Source organism: Mastigoproctus giganteus, chromosome 11 (genome assembly GCF_048544385.1).
Source record: "Mastigoproctus giganteus isolate SK-2022 chromosome 11, ASM4854438v1, whole genome shotgun sequence".
Classification (NCBI taxonomy): Eukaryota; Metazoa; Arthropoda; class Arachnida; order Uropygi; family Thelyphonidae; genus Mastigoproctus; species Mastigoproctus giganteus.
The window spans coordinates 58,553,792-58,575,703 of record NC_143585.1 but is presented as its reverse complement, the minus strand read 5'-3'; the positions used below and the strand labels follow the sequence as shown (position 1 = coordinate 58,575,703).

At 39.0% G+C, this 21,912-nt stretch overlaps 1 protein-coding gene across 2 annotated transcripts in view; it reads right to left on the bottom strand.

The window, feature by feature from the left end:
• LOC150078032 (putative phosphorylase b kinase regulatory subunit alpha) overlaps positions 1-21,912 on the bottom strand; it is a 608,767-nt gene that overhangs the window by 459,998 nt on the left and 126,857 nt on the right. For both annotated transcript variants that reach the window (XM_090384728.1, XM_090384727.1), the window contains exon 7: positions 13,135-13,233. In XM_090384728.1, coding sequence (XP_090240854.1) covers positions 13,135-13,233 — 99 coding nt within the window. The remainder of the gene's footprint in view (positions 1-13,134; positions 13,234-21,912) is intronic.

Here is a 21,912-nt window from a genome sequence, read left to right as displayed (position 1 = left end):
GAGAAGCAGAGGGTATTTTTGGCAGCGGTCTTACTAGATTGCTCTGTCGTGTTCTGTGAGGCGATCTTGGAGACGTCTTGATGTCTCCCCTATGTAGCAACTGTTACAGTCTCTGCAGGTGATACGATACACCACATTGCTGCGTAAGACAGGTGTGACAGCGGTCTTCACGTTGGAAACAAGTGACCGTAGGTTCCTGCAGGGTAATTGCACACATTTGATGTTGTAGCTTCTAAGGACCTTCGAGATGCGTCCTGACACTCCTGGATAATACGGAATGTAGGCGGAAGATATACCGACCTGCTTCGGAGGTCTTGGGTTGGATGTGAGTTCTTCTGCCTGTAACAGGCATCTGTTTAGTACATGGGGTGGATAACCGCATCTGGTTAGGTCTGTCTTCACGCGGGAGATCTCATTATGCCTAATTGTGTTGGTGCTGGAATGGCTCCAAGCCCTGGAGAATAGGGTGCGGGCAGTGCTATTGAGATGGCTTGGTGCGTGGCCGGACCCGAAGAAACTGCCAACGAGATCCGTTTCAAGACTGCCGCAATCCTCTGCAGCACTTGAAAAACTTACTCAAACCTCAACCATCGTCAGCGTGCCGCCCTATCATCTATAAGAAAAGACAACTCCATCGTTGTACTTCCTGCGGATAAAGGGCGCCGGACCGTTGTGTTAGACCGATCAACCTACCGAGAGAAAGCCTTGACCCTACTACTAGACCCAAACGTATATGAACCTCTACCTGATCCACCCATTAAAGTCTTGAAATGTCTAGAGACACATGTCAATAAACTAGTGCATGCATGGCTTAAAGATAAGAAGATCTTGACCACAACTCAGCATCTTCTACGTGCTACTGGCTGCCAACTACCGCAATTCTACGGATTACCAAAGATCCACAAACCGGATATTCCCTTCAGACCTATATAGTGTCTTGCTGCAGTACCCCAACGTATGAACTGTCCAAACATATCGCGCGCCTCCTCTCACCTCTTATAGGTAATACATCGCACACCGTTAAAAACAGCAGTGAGTTCATCCACCTCATTAAGGACATCTCAATCCCTGACAACTCGGTCATGGCATCATTTGACGTGGTTTCTTTATTCACTTCAATTCCCGTCCAACAGGCCGTGCACTGCGCCAGAAGGCTCCTCGAGAACGACTTAAGCCTCCAATCCAGGACATCACTATCCACTGATGACATCTGTACCGCTCTCAACCTATGCTTATCAAGCAGCATCTTCACCTTTGAAGACTCACTCTACAAACAAGTACATGGCACTGCTATGGGTGCCCCTGTCAGTTCCGTAGTAGCTAACATCGCCATGGAAGACCTGGAGGAGCAGATACACCAGAACCCACCCACACCTATTACAACATGGTGTAGATACGTTGACGATATCTTTACCGTAATACCACAGGGTTCTGAAACTACACTGCTGGAATATCTCAACTCCCTATCTAATTTCATCAAGTTTACCATAGAATCAGAGGTGAACGGTTCGCTCCCGTTTCTAGACGTCCTGGTACATCGCGTAGGCCCACGTCTAGAGACCTCAGTATACCGCAAACCCATGTGGTGCGGTCAATTCCCCAACTACGGGTCCGGCCACACACCAAGCCATCTCAATAGCACTGCCTGCACCCTATTCTCCAGGGCTTGGAGCCATTCCAGCACCGATACAATTAGGCGTAACGAGATCTCCCGCGTGAAGACAGACCTAACCAGATGCGGTTATCCACCCCCATGTACTAAACAGATGCCTGTTACAGGCAGAAGAACTCACATCCAACCCAAGACCTCCGAAGCAGGTCGGTATATCTTCCGCCTACATTCCGTATTATCCAGGAGTGTCAGGACGCATCTCGAAGGTCCTTAGAAGCTACAACATCAAATGTGTGCAATTACCCTGCAGGAACCTACGGTCACTTGTCTCCAACGTGAAGACCGCTGTCACACCTGTCTTACGCAGCAATGTGGTGTATCGTATCACCTGCAGAGACTGTAACAGTTGCTACATAGGGGAGACATCAAGACGTCTCCAAGATCGCCTCACAGAACACGACAGAGCAATCCGGCTTGCCGAAACTGACCAGTCCGCGGTCGCAGAACATTTTTGGGCCACCAACCACGATCTTGACCCCAAACGCGACTTTGAGATAGTGGACCACTCACGACACTTTTGCCACCGCCTATGGCTAGAGTCACTCAACATAATAAACAATTCTAAGGCATTAAATCGCCAGAAAGGCATGTGTCTACATCCCATCCTGGAAACTACCGTTTTATTGCTGGATGATCAGTGGCGTAGAAGCAGCACACATCCGTGCAACAACAATGACGCATGATTAACGTTCCACTTCGCTCGTATTGTATTCAAAATTTGTATTAACTTGTCAGTTGACAAAGGGACACGCGTCCCGAAAGCTACTGGTTTTATCTTATTATATTTTATTATAATTTGGTTTGTTAATAAACTGGGTAATAACTATAACTATATATGTATTTGTGAATTTTACACTTTCTTATTTTTATGAAACTCGTTTACAAATTGCTGGATTGCATGCTTAACCCTCTAGTTGACATGCCTGATGAATCTCTTGAGAGAGAGACAGAGAGAGAGAGAGAGAGAGAGACTTAAATTAATATATCTGTTGGAATTATGCCATTGTGAATTTTAATATTTTTCCAATACAGCATTTATTTTCAATCTGTGCTAGTGATTATTTTTTAACCAGAAAAGTATAACAATAAAAATATTCTTTACAGCTCCACATGTGTGTACAAAATACAGCCATTCTCTGACTTACGTAATGCTCGGCTTAAATAAATTTGATTTTACATAAATTTTTGCCAGCCGGTGCCAGCTTAAAAAAAATCATGGAAATATTGCATAGGAATTAGGTCTCACTATTTCAACAGTGAATACTATCTTAAAGGTCAGTGCATGTATAAAAGAACATGGTAAAGGTTCAACGCATTTATGATCAACAGTGATCAAATACAATGTTCAGGTGCTGTATCGAAGATGGAAAAGCTTTTAATAATATGAATGGAAAATCAGATTCGAAAGCGAGTGCCTGAATCTAATGGCCATTCAAGCAAAAGAAAGAAGTATTTATGAAGACATTAAGGATAAATACAGCGAACACCAAGCCAAGTTTGTGGCAAGCAATGGGTGGTTTAATAGGTTCAAGCATCACGCTGGTTTCCACAAAGTTAAAGTATGTGGTGAAGTGCCAATTCTGCAGCTGTAGAGAAATTTCGTGATGTGTGGGAAAAAATTATTGATAAAGGTGGCTCAATGCAGCAAATTTTTAATGTTGGTGAGACTGATCCGTATTGAAAAAAAAAAAAAATGCCGGATCACACATACATTGCCAAAGAGGAAAAGACAATGTCAGGTTTCAAGGCTACAAAAATTATGGCAATGCTCTTGCTTGCGGCTAATGCAGTGGGAGATTACAGATTGAAACCACTGCTTGTGTACCATTCAGGAAATCTTCGTGCATTTGAGGGCATCAATAAAGCCACCCTACCCATGCATTTCAGATCGAACCAGAGAGCATGGATAACAATATTTTTCTTTGAGGATTGGTTGAAATGCAGTTTCATGCCAGAGGTTGAAAAATATTATAAAAACAATGGCATTCCTTTCAAGATTTTTCTTCTATTAGATAATGCTCCTGGACATCCTACGTACCTAAATGATTTCAATTTGAACATTAGTGTTATATTTCTACCACCAAACACGACTTCACTCATCCAACCTATGGATCAAGGTGCTGTTTTAAATTTCAAAGCATACTATTTAAGCACAACATTTGCTCAGGCATTGTGTGCAGTAGATGTTGAGAAAAATTTGATGTTAAGAGACTTTTGGAAATCTTACAATATAGACCATGCCATCTTAAACATTAATAAGACCTGGGTGGAAATTACTAAGAGTTGTTTAAATGGCGTATGGAAGAAAATATGCAGCATGTAAAAGGCTTCGAAGGATTTGAAAAAACAAATCGTATGAAAAGGTTACAGATAAGATTGTAAAGGTTGCAGAGCTACTTCAGTGGGAGGTTGATGGAAACGATACGGAGAAGTTAATAGAGGAAGAAGAGAAGGAATTATCTAATGAAGAACTTATTGACTTGCAAGCAGCAATAGGGGAAGAAGAAAATGCTGACGAGACTCAAGATGAACCAAATGAGGAGCCAAGACACTTCATCACCAGAGAGATGGCAATGGCATTTTGTGAAATTGCATCAGCAATGGCAAGGTTTGGGAAGATGGATCCTGACAGCGAACGATTCTTAAAGGTTAACAGAAGGGTGAATGATATGCTTGCTAGCCTCAAAGAACTCTACGAAGAAAAGAAAAAAGCTATTATCCAGTCACCCATTAATATGTTTATTCATAAGGTTGAGCAGCCGCCCCTTCTAAATCTCTGCAGCGGCAAACTTCAGCTGAGATGTTGATTTGAAGAACACGTTTGTAATTTTTCCCGATGTGAGATAAAAAAAAAAAAATTGAATAAATAATTCTATTTACATGTTCAAACATTTCTTTTTTGCTTCAGTGAAATTCAGCAAGCATAGTTTTGAGGCTGCATAAGCATTTAGGGAAATTCCGACTTACGTAAAATTCGACTTGCGTAAAGTTCCAAGGAGAGCAACCTTTATGTAAGTCGAGGAGTGGCTGAAATGTTTTATAGATAACTAATGACATTATTTGTTCTTATCATCCAAGAGTCAGAATATAAAATAAAATTATAAAGTTTGCCATTTTTTTTAACTATTTCTTGCTTTTTTTTTTTCCCACAAAAATACCAAATAACATACAGCCTAATGCCATCATGGCTGCTGTTGTGAAATGTTTTACCAGACTCACAAGATGAGTGGCAAAAAGATGAAAATGAATCCCTCTAACAAGCATCCATTTTCACACCAAAACATTTCTCTTCAAATTTAAATATCTGTTCAAATTACATCAACGAGAATTTCAGTAGTATTATTAATATCAATCCCCTAGTTATGGTATTCACTTTAAATCTGCATCATTTATCATTTTTTAATTGGAAAATTATGATCTTAAAAATATTCTTTTTTGGTACCATGTTCAGAAGTGCCAGTTGCCTGCTCCTACTAGTTTCTGTAGAAGCAGGCAAATTTTTTTTTTTTTTTTTTTTTTCACTCACTCTGCATTATTCAGTATTGGAAGTGCAGTAGATAGGATGTATAATAAGATTGTTGTTAATAATGACATTACTTGTTCTAATTATCCATAATAGTATCCCAATAAAAAAATAAAAGGCTAGCAGGGCCCTTGCCAGAGTGCCATTCTTTAAGGGGCACCAAATTTTGCAAATTATGAAGGTGCCTCCATAGCAGGAGCAGCAATATGGACTTAGTTGTTAATGCTCCTAAAAAACCAAATAACAAACAAACAAATTATGAAAAAATATCTATATCTTTGTAAAGAGGGCACCGAAAAATCTTTCTTATAACAATGGCGGAAAGTTAAGAACAGTTAATCTATGGAAACGAGGTATTATTTACTTTCCAAATCGTGCTATCTAAATTCAAAATAAACCATGGAGCTTGACTAGGTCTATAAGCTACTTATAGAAAATAATTTAATCTAACAATTAAGTCAATAAACCGGCTAACTATAATTAAAAACTTTTCATTCGTGGGAGCTGCAAAACCTGTCCACACATGGATTTGATACCCTTACCGATACTAAGTAATAACCTACAAAATCTCTATCTAAATTCAATTAAACTGAAGTATTAGGAATATAAAGCAACTCTAAAAAATAAATTAATATGCCAATTTAAGTCAATAAAAAAGCAAACACTTCTCTATTTGCTGGAGCTGTAAAAACTTCACCTGTTCACATGTACTCTCACACCCACTCTGATCTCTTCCCACACAAACTTGGAAAGACCAGTTGGCTAAAAAATTTTCAAAAAAAACAGTGAGATGGTCCCTAAGACCAAGGCTATGCAAATCTTTTAAGATGCCAAATCTCCAAGTTATGTCATATGCTTTCTCCATATCAAAAAAACATAAGATATTCATGTTTTAGGAAAGCATCCAGTATGGATGTTTTCAGTCTAATAAAATGGTCCAGAGTGGACTTCCTTCAGAAGCTGCACTGCATGCTGGAAAGAAGGTCATTTCATTCTAAATACTATATTAAACGAAAATTAACCATTCTCTCCAAGATTTTGCATAGACAGCTATTCAGAGAAATAGAACAATAATTAGGATTTCCTGGCTTCGCAAAGGCAAGGACAACTGCTATGTGCTCTTCAATAAAGATTCTGTTATATAGAAAGAGCAGGTGATCCATAGATTCTGGCAAAAGGTGTTTAATCATTTCATAATGGATGGCATCTGCCAACAGCACTTACCTTAGAAAAGGTGAAAGCTCTTTTTAGTTCCTGTGTACTGAATGGCCCATTGTAGGAATAAAGGCCCTTTAATATGAAATTAATGCCTGTTCTTCACTTTTATTTCAGGACCAGGACTCTGGGAAATAGGAAGATAATACAGTGTTTGAAAATGTTTCCCCAAGAGCATTAGCTATTGTATTGGTTCTGCAATAGTGCACTGATTATATTCTATAATCGATGAAGTGTGAGATGTATATTTTCCTTTAATTTTCTGGATTTTATCCTAGGCCATGTTAGTGCTGGTGGACTGGGTAATAGATGACATGAAACGGATCTATGATTCCTTTTGACTTTGGGAAATATAGCATGCTTTGGCTCATGCACATTTAAAAGATATTAGACTGGCCATGGTAGGATATCATCAGAATATCTCCCAAGCTCTGTTTTGAGCCTTTTTGCTGCTGTGCATTCTGAATTCCACCACTGTTTGGGAAAAGGTGGAAACCAGGTTTTTGGAATAGCATTCACAGCTGCTTGGACAATATTTTCTGTGATGTACATGACTGCATCATTCGTAGGCTGCAGTGATGTCAAACTCTGCGAGATATTGAAAGGCATTCCTGTCAGCCTGATCAATCTTTTACCACGGTAAGCTAAATGGAAGACATGGTCTCCCACTGTGTAAGCAGGTTATCACAGGAAAGTGATCACTTCTATATGGATTCTCCTCCACTTCCCAAAGGAGTGAAAGGAGTAGAGAAGGGGAACAGAAATATTAATGGCAGAAAATGTACAGGTAGGCATGTGAAAGAAGGTGTTAGTTCCCACATTTGGAAGGAAAAGGTCAGTGTCAGTGAGCAGTGTTCTCCACAGAAAATTTTGCCAGCCAGGTGGCATTATGAAGTAGTTGGGTGGGGGAAGTGTAAATACTTCACATATTGATCAAGCCGATGTGAGCAGTACAATACGGTACTGTGAGAATTGCTTAAATTTTAGCTGGGCGGTAGTTAAATTCACTAGGCGATGCGCATTTGAAAGGTCCTGGGGGTGAACGCTGGGTGAGCATATGCTCTATGACATATCTCCTTCCATTAATGTCAGGTATTCTGTCCGTTGAAATCCCTAAGAAGTAGGACAGAGACGGAAGCTGCACTATGAGATCATCAAGGTCTGTCTGGGAGATATCAGCCCCAGGTGGCAAGTATATTGAACAGACAAAAACCCAACCATAAGGCAAATGCTACAGCTTCTAAGTTAGTGGAAAAGCAGCACAGGTTGGAATGAGGTCTGGTTACCCACAAGGATGGCAACTCCTCCATGGGCAGGCACATCGCCAATTCTGTCCTAACATACTTAGTAATATTACGACTTGATGATTTTTCTTTAGCCTTTAAATATGTCTCCTGCAAGCAAAAGTAGACTGGTTCGTGCTTATGCAAGAGGGTCTTGATGTCGTCAGTATTTCGCCAGAATCCATAATTCCACTCTAGAAATTTAGCCATTATTTGGGCTTGGTGGATCCATTATAAGGAGGTGATTATCCCCTTGTATAAGGCAATGGTCAGGCAGATTACGAGAAATCCTTGGCAAAAGATGCTAAGAAAAACAGCAAGGATTTCTTTACTTATATAAACTCTAAAAGGAAGGGGATGAATCTGATTGGTCCACTTGACATCGATGGTTCGACTGTTGATGATCCTGCTCAGATAGCAAACAAACTGAATGAGTATTTTGCATCTACATTCACACGTGAGGAATTATTAAGGTTTGAAAATGGCAGAAGGTTATCAAATTGTAGCAAGATACTTAATGATTTTGTAATAACCGAGAGCAAAGTGGAAGAGAAATTGTTGAAGTTAAACGTAAGAAAAGCACCTGGGGTGGATGGGATCTATCCAGTTATATTGGGGGAGACGGCAAGGCAACTAAGCGGACCCTTGGCCATAATTATGAGAGCATCCTTGGACTCGGGGGAGGTTCCCACGGACTGGAGATGTGCAAATGTGTCCCCAATTCACAAAGGGGGATCGAAGGGTGACACGAGTAATTACAGACCAGTTAGTTTAACTTCTGTTCCGGGTAAAATAATGGAGTCGCTGGTTAAGGATGCATTGCAGGATCATCTAGACAAGACTGCAGCAATAATTCAGACACAGCATGGTTTTGTTAAGGGAAAGTCTTGTCTGACAAATTTGATAGGATATTATGATGTGGTTACAAAGGAACTGGATGCAAAAAATAATTTTGATATCATATATTTGGATTTCAGGAAAGCTTTTGACACTGTTGCGCATGAAAGACTATTGTACAAATTGGAGCAGAATGCTATTAAGGGTAAGTTGCTACAATGGATAAAAGGATGGTTAAGTGCGAGAAGACAGAGGGTGGTATTCAATGGGTGCTGCTCTTCTTGGACTAATGTTATTAGTGGAGTCCCACAGGGTTCGGTGTTAGGTCCACTGTTGTTTTGTATATTTATCAATGATATTGATGAAGGTATATCAGGCTTAATGTCGAAGTTTGCAGATGATACAAAGGTTGGCAGGGTTGTTAATGACAGTAATGGCAGTGTGCTACTGCAACAGGATCTAGATAATTTGGGCAGATGGGCTAAGAAGTGGCAACTGAAGTTTAACCTTGACAAATGCAAAGTACTGCATATGGGTAGAAGTAACCCCAGAGAAACGTACCAACTGTGTGGTACTACACTTAAGGTGGTAGAAAATGAAAAAGACCTGGGAGTAATTGTGCAGGCAGATATGAAGTTTTCTGAGCAATGCAGACAGGCTGCCAGGGCAGGTCATGGGGTTTTGTCAATGATATATAGGAATTTTGCTAGCGGGGAAAAGGAGGTGATTATCCCTCTGTATAAGGCAATGGTCAGGCCACACCTTGAGTACTGCGACAGGTCTGGAGGCCTCATTTTAGGAAGGATGTAGATTTACTTGAGCGTGTACAGAGAAGGGCAACAAGATTGGTGAGGGGAATGAAGGGATCCTCTTACCAAGAGAGGCTTAAGTTCTGCAAATTGCAGTGGCTGGAGACTAGGCACCTGCGTGGTGATCTGATTGAGGTATATAAGGCCTTGAATGGGTTCAGCACGCTGAATTCTGATGGGATCCTTCCACTTGTTCAGATTACGAACCTAGTGGGCATAAATTCAAATTAAGAAAAGACAGATGTAGAATAGATGTGTGGAAATTTGCCTTTAGCCAGCGGGTGGTTAATTGCTGGAACAAACTTCCATCTGTCGTTGTGGAAGTTGATAGGTTGAATAAATTTAAGGAGGAACTGGACAGGCATTTGGAGGGAATGGTGTTTAATTTTTTTTTTTTTTTTTTTGTTGGCTGATGCTGCATAAGCTCATACATTTGCTTTCTCGCATCACATGCCACTACTACTACTACTGTATACAGGTCTGGAGGCCCCATTTTAAGAAGGATGTAGAGCTGTTGGAACGAGTACAGAGAAGGGCAACAAGATTACTGAATGGAACAAAGGGTTCTATTACGAAAAAAGGCTTAAGTTTTGCAGATTAGTGTTTGGAGACTAGGCACCTGCAAGTTGATCTGATTGAGGTGTATAAAGCCTTGAATGGTTTGAGCATGTTCAATGCTGATGGGATTCTTCCTCTTGCTCAGAATAATCGCCTGAGAGGCATAAATTCAAATTGAGGAAAGACAGTTGCAGGATAGATGTGCGGAAGTTTGCCTTTAGCCAGCAGGTAGTTGATTGGTGGAACAGACTTCCATCTTTTGTTGGAATCAGAAAAAAGGGGGTGAAATCAGAGCCTTTTTTTTGGCTGATGCTGCATAAGCTTGCTTTCTTGCATCGTGTGCCTCTACTAATGCTAATGAAGCAGATTCCTAAGTGCCGAGGGCTTACTTTTCGAAGTTGGATTTATCTTTTTCGGGGAAGTATGGATGCCGTCCTGTGTCCCTTTCCTCCACTACAAAGAGTTCCAAGACTGTTTTGTCAGGTACCTCCTTCTCCTCGACATCCATTATTTCTTGGAAGCTAGGATGTACATTATGTTTCATATTCTTTTCTCTGGCGATTTCTTTTGTTACCAGCGGAGCATTAGGAGGTATGGATATAGGAATGGCAGCTGACTGATCCTTCTGTGCAGGTTTTATCGAACTTACCAGGTAGCGTGCGATGGGAGTGAATGACTCTTTTGGTGGGATGGTCATTTCAGTCCGAGTTCCGATGAAACATCTCCCTGCTACCTTCTCAGCGTAGGTTGGTTTATTTGCATTCATAAGTTTCACCATTTTTCTTGCCTCCTGATATGATACTTTCAGCTCTGCCTTAAGTACCACAAATTTAAACATATACACCAACCGTTTATAACTGATTTAATAGTAAAATAAAATAAAATAAAATGATACAAAAGACTGTAAAATAATATTTACAAAAATATGATTATTTACAAAAAACTAATTTACAACAAAAATAAAATAAAATAAGTAAATAAGTTAAAATGCATTAAAATATAAATTTAAAAGCGATAAAAATACTATTGAAGCTTTCGGAGGTGTCTGCCTCCTTCCTCAGCAATAATGAAATTTAAGCGACACATCCTTAAGTACCAGGTTCACGGCACACGTGGATGACCAGGTGCATACTCGGTATTCCTTTCACTTGTACCAGAACCGAAAGTGGTCTGGGGACGTGGAAAACTAAAACGTTTATCTCTGGCAAAAACCACCGCCTCAAAAAGTGGGTGAAGCCTGACTCCCCTGTCTCTGTTCATGCTATTGTTGCCAGAGGATCCAATCCACCAGACTTTCCAGCCACTTGCGGTCCCAGAATCTATGCGCCCGGTTTTTGAGGCGGTGGTTTTTGCCAGAGATAAACGTTTTAGTTTTCCACGTCCCCAGACCACTTCCGGTTCTGGTACAAGTGAAAGGAATACCAAGTATGCGACTGGTCATCCACATGTGCCATGAACCTGGTACTTAAGGATGTGTCGCTTAAATTTCATTATTGCTGAGGAAGGAGGCAGAAAGCTTTAATAGTGTTTTTATCGCTTTTAAATTTATATTTTAATGCATTTTAACTTATTTACTTATTTTATTTTATTTTTGTTGTAAATTAGTTTTTTGTAAATAATCATATTTTTGTAAATATAATTTTACAGTCTTTTGTATCATTTTATTTTATTTTATTTTACTATTAAATCAGTTATAAACAGTTGGTGTATATGTTTAAATTTGTGGTATGAATAATCCCAACCTTAGAGGCCTTATTGCAGATCTGCCTTAAGTCTTTATTTCTTTTTCTTCTTTTCACTTCTGATGCTCGTGAGTATGCAGGGTGTTCTCCTTGGCAGTTAATGCAGGTGGGTTGTGTAGCTGAACACAATGTAGTTCCATGGTCCTTTGCAGCACATCGAGTGCATGCAATTGCTCCATTGCAGGCCATTTGTGAGTGTTCATATTTCTGGCACTTAAAGTACCTTAATGCATTCGGAACATATGGATGCAGTAACCAGTGCTGTCCAATGCATCCACATAGCCAGATTTGATCTAGTTAGAAAACGTGGGTGAATTAAAGGACAGGATGATGTTTCTAATGGGAACAAGTTTCCCATACCTATGCATGAAGATTTTTTTTCTCAGCTGCCACTCATTGGGATTTTAATTCAGAACAGAATTCTTCCTCTGACACTCATCCATGCACAAAAGTAGCATCAATCAATATCATCCTCACACAAACTAACACTAACTCAACTTCCTGCAACTGCCATAAAAACAGTGTATAGGGCATCATACAGAGCAATCATCAATACTGCCATATGACAGATTATCACAAATAGCACCAGGCTTGTATGTCAAGTCCCAATGGAACAGTCAATCACTGATCAATATGAAGTACAACATAATGTTATTTGGTTAGGGTAAGCACCCACCTTTACTCGAAACAGTTACCACATATCCTATGCTTACCCTGCTCTCTAAAAACTGCCATTTCAAGATTAATCCCCTAAACGATCTCCCTAGGGGTCACCAAATCAGCCAATAGTCCATATCCAACATTACATGAGGTCATTCTCCTACTGCAATTTACAAGATCAAAAATGCAAGTTCATAACACCTGTTGCATTCTGCACAGTACATTCACCACATGGATTAAGCATACATATTAACCATAGACAAGACCATAATCAGCTAACAATTCTGCTTGGAGATGACACCATCATAGATAACTGATTTGCACAACATAAGGAGATGTGTGGTAACATGAAAATGAGGTTGATGCATCAGAGAACCTTCCTGATAGTGCTCCAAGGAACGTCGACAATTCAAAAGGCGAAGTCTGTAAGTGTTGGAGGCAGCCTGTATGTTGATAGATTCAATTATCTATCTAACAAGTTCTGGTCAAACTGGAGGATGCCCAACTCATGACCTATTGCAGAAATTCTCTGTTTTATCAAAACTCATAATCATGTTATTGAAGATTTATTTTGAACATGGAAAAGTGTTACACATTTTAAAGGATAAAAACAGTGGAAATCCATAATAACACTTTTTATTATCTTATTATTTTTATAAAAAAGATCAGCTATTAAGGCTTAGTCCTGCAGCAACAGCATCTGCTGCTTTGTAAAGTTTTTTATCTGATGCTCTACTTTACAATTTTTATTTTTTATAAATAGCTAAAAACTTTATAACCACACTGTGCTTTACTAATCCTGGTTTAGTTTAGTTAAATAATAAATACAACTTACATGGCATTTCTGGGCTTCATCAGCAAGTACATGAATTACAGAAGAAGGGCCTCCCCTTCCACCAAACAAATCCAGTTCATTCATAGCTTCAAGAGCAGCCTAAAACACAATTTCAGATCTAAGCTAATTCAGCTATAAACAAGGGGTCAGTAAAGTTATGCAAACTAAAACAAACAGAACATATTTACAGTTGCAAAATAATGCAGTGGAATAATCATCATTACTGTTAGCTAAGACACTTTGTACCAATATGATATATACAATATATACCAAGATGATACAATAAATCAACCTATTAGTGACGATAGTAATGTTTATTGTTTTACAACAAAGATGCCATTCATATATACTGTAATTAACATATTACTGATACTGTATTAACATATTAATGATACTGTATTTGATATTGTGGCAAATGTAAGGCCTTGAATGGGTTCAGCACGCTGAATTCTGATGGGATCCTTCCACTTGTTCAGATTACGAACCTAAGGGGGCATAAATTCAAATTAAAGGACAGATGTAGAATAGATGTGCGGAAATTTGCCTTTAGCCAGCGGGTGGTTAATTGCTGGAACAAACTTCCATCTGTCGTTGTGGAAGTTGATAGGTTGAATAAATTTAAGGAGGAACTGGACAGGCATTTGGAGGGAATGGTGTGATTTTTTTTTTGGCTGATGCTGCATAAGCTCATACATTTGCTTTCTTGAATCACATGCCACTACTACTACTACATGGAAGACTACAGTACAAATTGGAGCAGTATGGCATTATGGGTAAGTTGCTACAATGGATAAAAGGATGGTTGAGTGGGAGAAGACAGAGTGGTTATCAATGGACACTGCTCTTCATGGACTAAGGTTATTAGTGGAGTCCCCCGGAGTTCAGTGTTGGGCCCATTGTTGTTTTCGGTATTTATCAATGATGAAAGTGTATCGGGCTTAATGTCTAAGTTTGCAGATGATACAAAGGTTGGCAGGGTTGTTAATGACAGTAATGATAGTACGCTACTGCAACAGAATATGGAAAAGTTGAGCAGATGGGCTGAAAGGTGGCAACTGAAGTTTAACATTGACAAGTGTAAAGTATTGCATATGGGTAGCAGCAATCCCAGAGTAACGTATCAACTGGGTGGTATTACACTCAGGGTAGTGAAGAATGAAAAGGACCTGGGGGTAATTGTGCAGTCAGATATGAAGTTTTCTGAGCAGTGCAAAAAAGGCTGCAAGAGTAGCTCATGGTGTCTTGTCAATGATATACACAAATTTCACTAGCAAGGTAAGGAGGTGATTGTCCCCTTGTATAAGGCAATGGTTAGGCCACACCTTGAGTACTGTATACAGTTCTGGAGGCCTCATATTTTAGGAAAGATGTAAAGCTGCTGGAACAAGTACAGAGAAAGGCAACAAGACTGTTGAGGGGAACAAAGGGTTGGTGCCAAGAAAGGCTTGAGTTCTGCAAATTGCAGCTTCTGAAGAATAGGTATCTCCGAGGTGTTCTAATTGAGGTGTAAGACCTTGAATGGATTGAGCAAGCTCAATGCTAATGGGATTCTTCCTCCTGCTCAGATTACTCACCTGAGGGTGCATAAATTCAAATTGAGGAAAGACAATTGTAGAATATATGTGCAGAAATTTGTCTTTAGTCAGCGAGTGGTTGATAGCTGGAACAAACTTCCATCTGTTATAGTGGAGGTCAACAACTTAAATAAGTTCAAGGCAGAACTAGACAAATATACAAATATTTTGGGTGAAATGGGAAGGGTATGTTTTTTTTTTTTTTTTTGGCTGATGTTATATAAGCTTGCTTTCTTGCATCATATGCCCCTACTAATACTGTCTGAGAGATCATATCACTGGCAATATGATCTCTCAAACAGTACCAATTTTTTTTCAGAAATTTGAAAATGTTTAGCATTCAATTACAATGATTCGACAAATTATTCGGAGGTTTACAGAGTGGAAGATAGCAAAAATAAGAATGTGCATTCAATTATTCAGTAATTAAAGGGAAGTGATGAAGGAGCTGCACAATGATTTTGATGTTCCCCTAGGAAATTTGCAAATTTACTGTGCTTGTGTGCATTTGACACAGTAATTACATATAGGTAACATCTCCATACAAAACATATAAAATTTTTCACATCTGTACCCAATGCTTACTCTATACAATAAGCACTGTGTGCTTATTGTATAGAGTAAGCATTGGGTAAACTGTTTGTTTGTTTATGGATTTTATAGTGCAAGGGCAACAATGCCAAAATACAGCTAATCATGGTAAAGATGGATGTGCATTTTAATCAATATTATCTGCTGTTGAAGTTTAGACTGCATTGTAGAGTTTTTATCTAATTCAGAAAGGTAGAAATTTTAGTATTTGTATTAATAGTAGAAAATTATGCAAGAAAGCAAGCTTATACAGCACCACCCAAGAGGGAAAAAAAATCCCATTTCACCTATTTATCCCCTCCAGTAGTTTGTCTAATTCTAACTTGAATTCATTCAAGCTATCCACTACCACAACAATGGATAGGAGCTTGTTACAGCAATCAACCACCTATTGGCTAAAGACAAACTCCTGCATTTATTCTGCAATCATCCTTCAATTTGAATTTAAGCCCCCTCGTGTGCATAGTCTGAGAGGAAGAATCCCATCAGCACCAAGTTTGCTCAAGCCATTAAAAACCTTAAACACCTCAATCAGAGGTGTGATATCTCCAGACACTGCAAATTGCAAAACTGAAGCCTTTCTTGGTAAGGGCACCCCCCCCCTTGTTCCACTTGCCAATTGTGCTGTCCTCTGTACCAATTCCAGCAGCTCTACATGCTTCCTAAAATGAGGCCTCCAGACCTCTATGCAGAACAAGATGTGGCAAGCCCATTGCCTTTATACAATGGGATAATCACCTCCTTATCCCTGCTAGCAAAATTCCTGCATATCACTGACAAAACCCAATGAGCTGTCCTGGTCAGAGAACTGCTTATCACATTGCACAATTATTCCCAAGTCCTTTTCATTTTCCCCTACTCTGAGTATAGTACCATGCAGCTGATAAATTATTCTGGGATTACTGTTACTCATATGAAGTACCTTGCATTTTTTTTTTTTTTTTTTTTTAAACTTCAATTGCCATTTCTCAGCTCATCTGCTCAATTTTTCTAGATCTTGTTGCAGCAGCATATGTTCATTACTATTGTTAACTAACCAGCAAGCTTTTTTATCATCTGCAAACTTAGATATTAAGCCCGATAAACCTTCATCAATATCATTAATAAATAGAAAAAATAAAAATGAGCCCAGCACCAAACCCTCTGGTATTCCACTAAAAACATTAGACCAAAAAAGAGCAGTGTCTACTGATAACCACTCTCTGTATTCTCCCACTCAACTATACCTTTATCCACAGCAGCAACTTTCTGCAACTTTCTCTTAATGCAACTCAAATTTGTACAGTAGTCTGTTTTATGCAACAGTATCAAAATCTCTCCTGAAATCTAAGTACAGTCAGTCCTCATATAGCATGATAGTTGTGTTCCTAGAAATCCTCATGCAATGCAAAGTCGTGCAATATAATTAACAGGCCCTATGGGAAAAATAGGGTTATGTGCCAACCACCCAAGACCGAACACACATTTGTAACCAAAACATTACCAAACACAAATAATCGTAATAAAATACGAAAGTATTTTATTAAGACTATTACGTAATAAAATATTGCTGATGCTTTTGCTTCTATCAAAAGCAAACTTATTTTTTTGTTTGATTTTCTATCCAAACAGATGACAGCCGTTCCATCTCTTCCAATTCTTTGTGTTTAGATCTAATGGATTTTAATTACACTTTGAGGTGTTCCTGCTATGAAAGTTGTTTTTATTTTCTCTGTATTCTTTCTAATTCTCGGCGTTGCCTCATTTAGGCCAGTAGCACGAGCAATATCACATGGTTTTTCATTTCACTCAAAGCGTTTCACAATTTCATATTTTTTCTATATCGACAGAGGCGGACTGGCCATAAGCCTTACCAGGAAAATCACGGTGGGTCGGAGGCCGGTGTGATTTTGGCCATAAACACTAGTATGAGGCCACTTCAAATTTTCCCGGGTAAGAATTTTTGACCCAGTCTGCCTCTGTTTATCGATATTGCTTTTCGTTTTCTCTCTGAATCTATAGTGTCTTCAGCAGGATGCTTCCTTTTCATACCTTTTAAGTATTTTACTCATTTTTAGGGAAGCACAATTACAAAATGAGGAGGCACACTTGATACACATAAACAAAGCTGCGCGCATGTAGCAACTGAATAAACAACACCGTAAAGGCAGAGACACACTAACACCTAACTAGCTCACATTTTACTAAAGCACATTTCTGGGGGTTACTACAATAAAACAATAAAAACAATTTCCAGCAGCATTTCTGCTAGCGGAATCTGTTATAAACTGGTAGTAAACTCGATCTAATTGCATTTGAGATAATACCGATAGCTGGAATTGTGTGGATTTTTATGTTATTATGGCGAAAAACATTTCCCCTTCACTGATATAAAAAACAAATACATTTTCAGAATCTTCTTTTCATTCCTATCGTGTTGCGTTCAGTTGGGGTGATTCCACTTTCAACTGCCATTTCTTGTAAACACAAAGGCAAATCGTGCATAAACAAATTCAGTTCGTGATATATACAATAGCGTTCCCCTATTTATAAATCATGTATGATCGAATTCATGTAGTGTAAACACGTGTTATACGAAGACTGACTGTATATGATATCAAATTTTTTTTTTTTGCATCTAGTTCCTTTGTCACTACATCCTCTTAACAAACCCCTGTCGAGACTGAATTATAAGGGCACTCCTGTCTAGATGGTCCTCCATTTCCTCTTTAATCAGTGACTCCATTATTTTTCCCCAGAAAAAAGTTAAGTTAACAGGTATATAATTACTCAAGTTTGCCCTTTGATCAATCTTTGTGAATTGTGGATACATTCACACATCTCCAGCAACATCCCATGAATTTGAAGATGCTCTCATAACTATGGCTAAGGATCTACTTACCTACCTTGCTGCCAATCAGACAGATCTCATCTATCCCATGTGCATTTTTTTAAAGTTTAACTTCAACAATTTCTCTTCCACTTTCCTGTCAGTTATCAGTTATCATTACAAAATCATTAGCATTAGTAGAGGCAGGTGATGCAGGAAATAAAGCTTATATAGTATCAGCCAAAAAAAAACTTCTCATTTCACTCATCCATTCGCTACAAAACTTAAGCCTTTCTTGGTATGAGTAAATCTTTGTTCCCTCACGAATCTCGTTATCCTTCTCTCTCTCTACTTGTTCCAGCAGCTCTACATGCTTCCTAAAATGAGGCCTCCATGCAGGACTCAAAGTGTGCCCTGACCAGTGCATTATACAAATGGATAATCACCTCCTTATCCCTGCTAGCAAAATTCCTGTTTATCATCTTTAGAAAGTAAACTTATACAGCATCAGCAGAAAAACAAAAAAAAAGAAAAATCACTTCCTATTTCACCCATCCATTTTCTCCAGTTTGTCCAGTTTTTCCTTGAAAAAATTTATGCTATCAACTTCCACAACAGATGGAAGTTTGTTCCAACAATCAACCACCCAGTGGCTAAAGGCAATTTTCTGAACATCCATTCAACAACTGTCTTTTCTTAATTTAAGTTTATGACCCCTCAGGTTCGTAATCTGAGCAAGAGGAAGAATCCCATCAGCATTGCACCTGCTCAAACCATTCAAGGCATTATACACCTCAATCAGATCACCTCGCAGGTGCCTAGGAGACTGTCTGTGAATACCAAATTTCTGGCACTTAGCATTAGTAAAGGCATATGATGCAAGAAAGCAAGCTTATGCAGCGACAGCCAAAAAAAAAACTGCTCCCACTTCACCCCTCTGTTCGTTCCAAATACCTGTCCAGCTCAGCCTTAAATTTATTTAGGCTATCAACTTTCAAAACAAAGGATGGAAGTCTGCTACACCAACCAACTACCCGCTGGCTAAAGGCAAACTTCCGCACATCTATCCTACATCTGTCTTTCCTTAATTTTAATTTATGACCTCTCAGGTGATTATTCTGAGCAAGAGGTAGAATCCCATCCACATTGAGCATGCTCAAACCATTCAAGGCTTTATGCAAATCAATCATATCACCTCGCAGGTGCCTAGTCTCCAGACACTGTAATTTGCAAAATTTAAGCCTTTCTTTGTAAGAGTAACCCTTTGTTCCATTCACTAATGTTGTTGCCCTTCTCCGTACTCGTTCCAATAGCTCTATATCCTTCTTAAAATGAGGGCTCCAGACCTCAAGGTGTGGCCTGACCATTGCCTTATACAAGGGGATAATCACCTCCTTATCCCTGCTAGAAAAATTCATTCCTGTATATCATTGACAAGACACTATGAGCCACTCTTGCAGACCATCTGCACTGCTCAGAAAACTTCATATCTGCCTGCATAATTACCGTCATATCTGCCTGCACTCACTTCGATCGAGTACATGGACGAAGTGAGTGGTCCTTTAGGCACCTCAGATCACAACTTCGTAATTGTCTCTTCTCCAATGGAGCCTTTATTGCAAGGCTATTCCCAACCTCGTATTGTTTGGCATTACAAGAATGCAAAATGGGATGACCTGTGAGATTACTTTTCTTCTTTTCCTTGGTCGGATACTGTTTCAAAACTTCTGATGTCAACGTTTGCTCAGATCTTGTCAGTGAAATTATTCTTGTAGGAATGGATTCCTTTATTCCACACTCCACTCTAAAATCTGGTCCTTTATCTAAACCTTGGTTTTCCAATAAATGTGCTAAGGCTGTTCAAAAGAAGAATATTGCATATCGTAATTGGCTTCTTTCCAATTCTTCAGTTTCATTTTCTGCATACACCAAAGCTCACAACAATTGCAAAGCAGTTATTAATCAGTTCAAACTAGATTTTGAACAGGCTAAGAGTAGAAAACTTGCTTCTTGCCCTAATGGTATCCAAGCATTCTGGTCTCTTGCCAAAGCTATTGTCTGCAAATTTTGCCCATCTCTACTCGCACCTCTGTCAAAACCAGACGGTTCTGTTGTCACTTCAACCAAGGATAAAGCTGACCTGCTAGCATTTCATTTTTCTTCCAACTTGTGTATTAATGATCTTGATAAAACACCTTCCACCATTACAAAACGCTCTATTCAATGCCTCCTGTGGTCTTCCATCAAAAGGATGTCAGAAGGATTTTGAAGAATCTTGATGCTAAGAAAGCTCCAGGTCATGATGGTATTTCTCCACTTGTTCTCAAAACCTGTGCTCCTGAACTTACTCCTATTCTTTGCTGCCTTTTTTTTTTTCACTTTCTTATTCCAAATGTGTTTTTCCTTCTGATTGGAAATTTGCTCATATCCAGCCAGTTCCTAAAAAGAGTGAAAAGTCCCTCCCATCCAATTATTGTTCCATTGCAATTACTTCTACTTTTTCCTAAGAAATGGAGAAATCAATTAACCGCCAAATCTTAAACTACCTAGAAACCTTCCATCTGATCAATGATCACCAGTATGGATTCCATCAGTGTCAATCCACTGATGATATTCTGGCTTATGTTACCCATCTATGGACAAATTAAATGGAAACGTTTGATGAAACACAAGCAGTTACTCTTGACATCTCAAAGGCTTTTGATCGTGTTTGGCATAAAGGTGTTCTAAACAAACTTCCATCTTATGGTTTGCCAACTGTTCTTTGTAATTGGTTATCCAGTTTTTTCTCTGATCACTCACTGATGGTAGATGGCTCTCTATCTTGTAACTTCTCCACTAATGCTGGTGTCCCCCAAGGTTCAGTTCTTTCCTCCACTGTTTTCCTCTTGTATATTAATACCCTTCTTCCATTGACTTGAAATCTTATTCATAGTTTTGTAGATGATAGCACATTGTATTCCACTTTCCATTTTGAAAAACCTTGCCCCGCTACCAATTCCTTAAATGCCACTCTCCGGGTAATTTTTTAGTGGGGCAAAGACAACTTAGTTGATTTCAATCCTTCTAAAACTCAGTCTTGTCTTATATCTCGCAAAAAGGATTCTTCTGCTCCTATGCTTATCTTTAGTGACACTCCAATTTCTAGGCAAAATGATATATCTCTTTTGGGGATTACCCTGACTTCTAATCTCTCTTGGCACAAGCACATTACAAATATTGCTTCCTCTGTATCTAAAAAACTTGGTTTTCTCTTTCGCTCTCAGCATTACTTTTCTTCCAAACAGCTGTTCACACTCTGTACAAATCACAAATCTTCCCTACCATGGAATATTGTTCCCACATCTGGGTTGGTGCCCTCAAAACCTCTCTCAGGCTTCTAGATTCCATTCAGAAGAGGGCAGTTAGGTTAATTAATGACTCCTCTCTAACAGAGTCTTTCCACTCTATCTCATAGATGTACTGTTTCTGCTGCATGTCTTTTCTACAGATACTTCCATGGGCACTGTTCTCTCTTTCAAAACAGTGAGAACATGTGCTGCCACTAGCCAACATCCATTTACTGTCCATCTTCAAACTCACAGAATCAACTTTTCAACCACCTCGTTTATTCAGTTAACTGCCGTTTTCTGGAACAACCTTCGTTTATAAGTATTTCATGAAAATTACAGTCCAACCAAGCACGGTACTAAGTACTATAGGTTCTAATACCTCTTATGTTTGGGGTTTTTATAAAAAAAAATTAATGTGGTCATCAAAATTAAACGTTTTTTTCCGTCAAAGTTGCAAACACCCTTTTCTAAA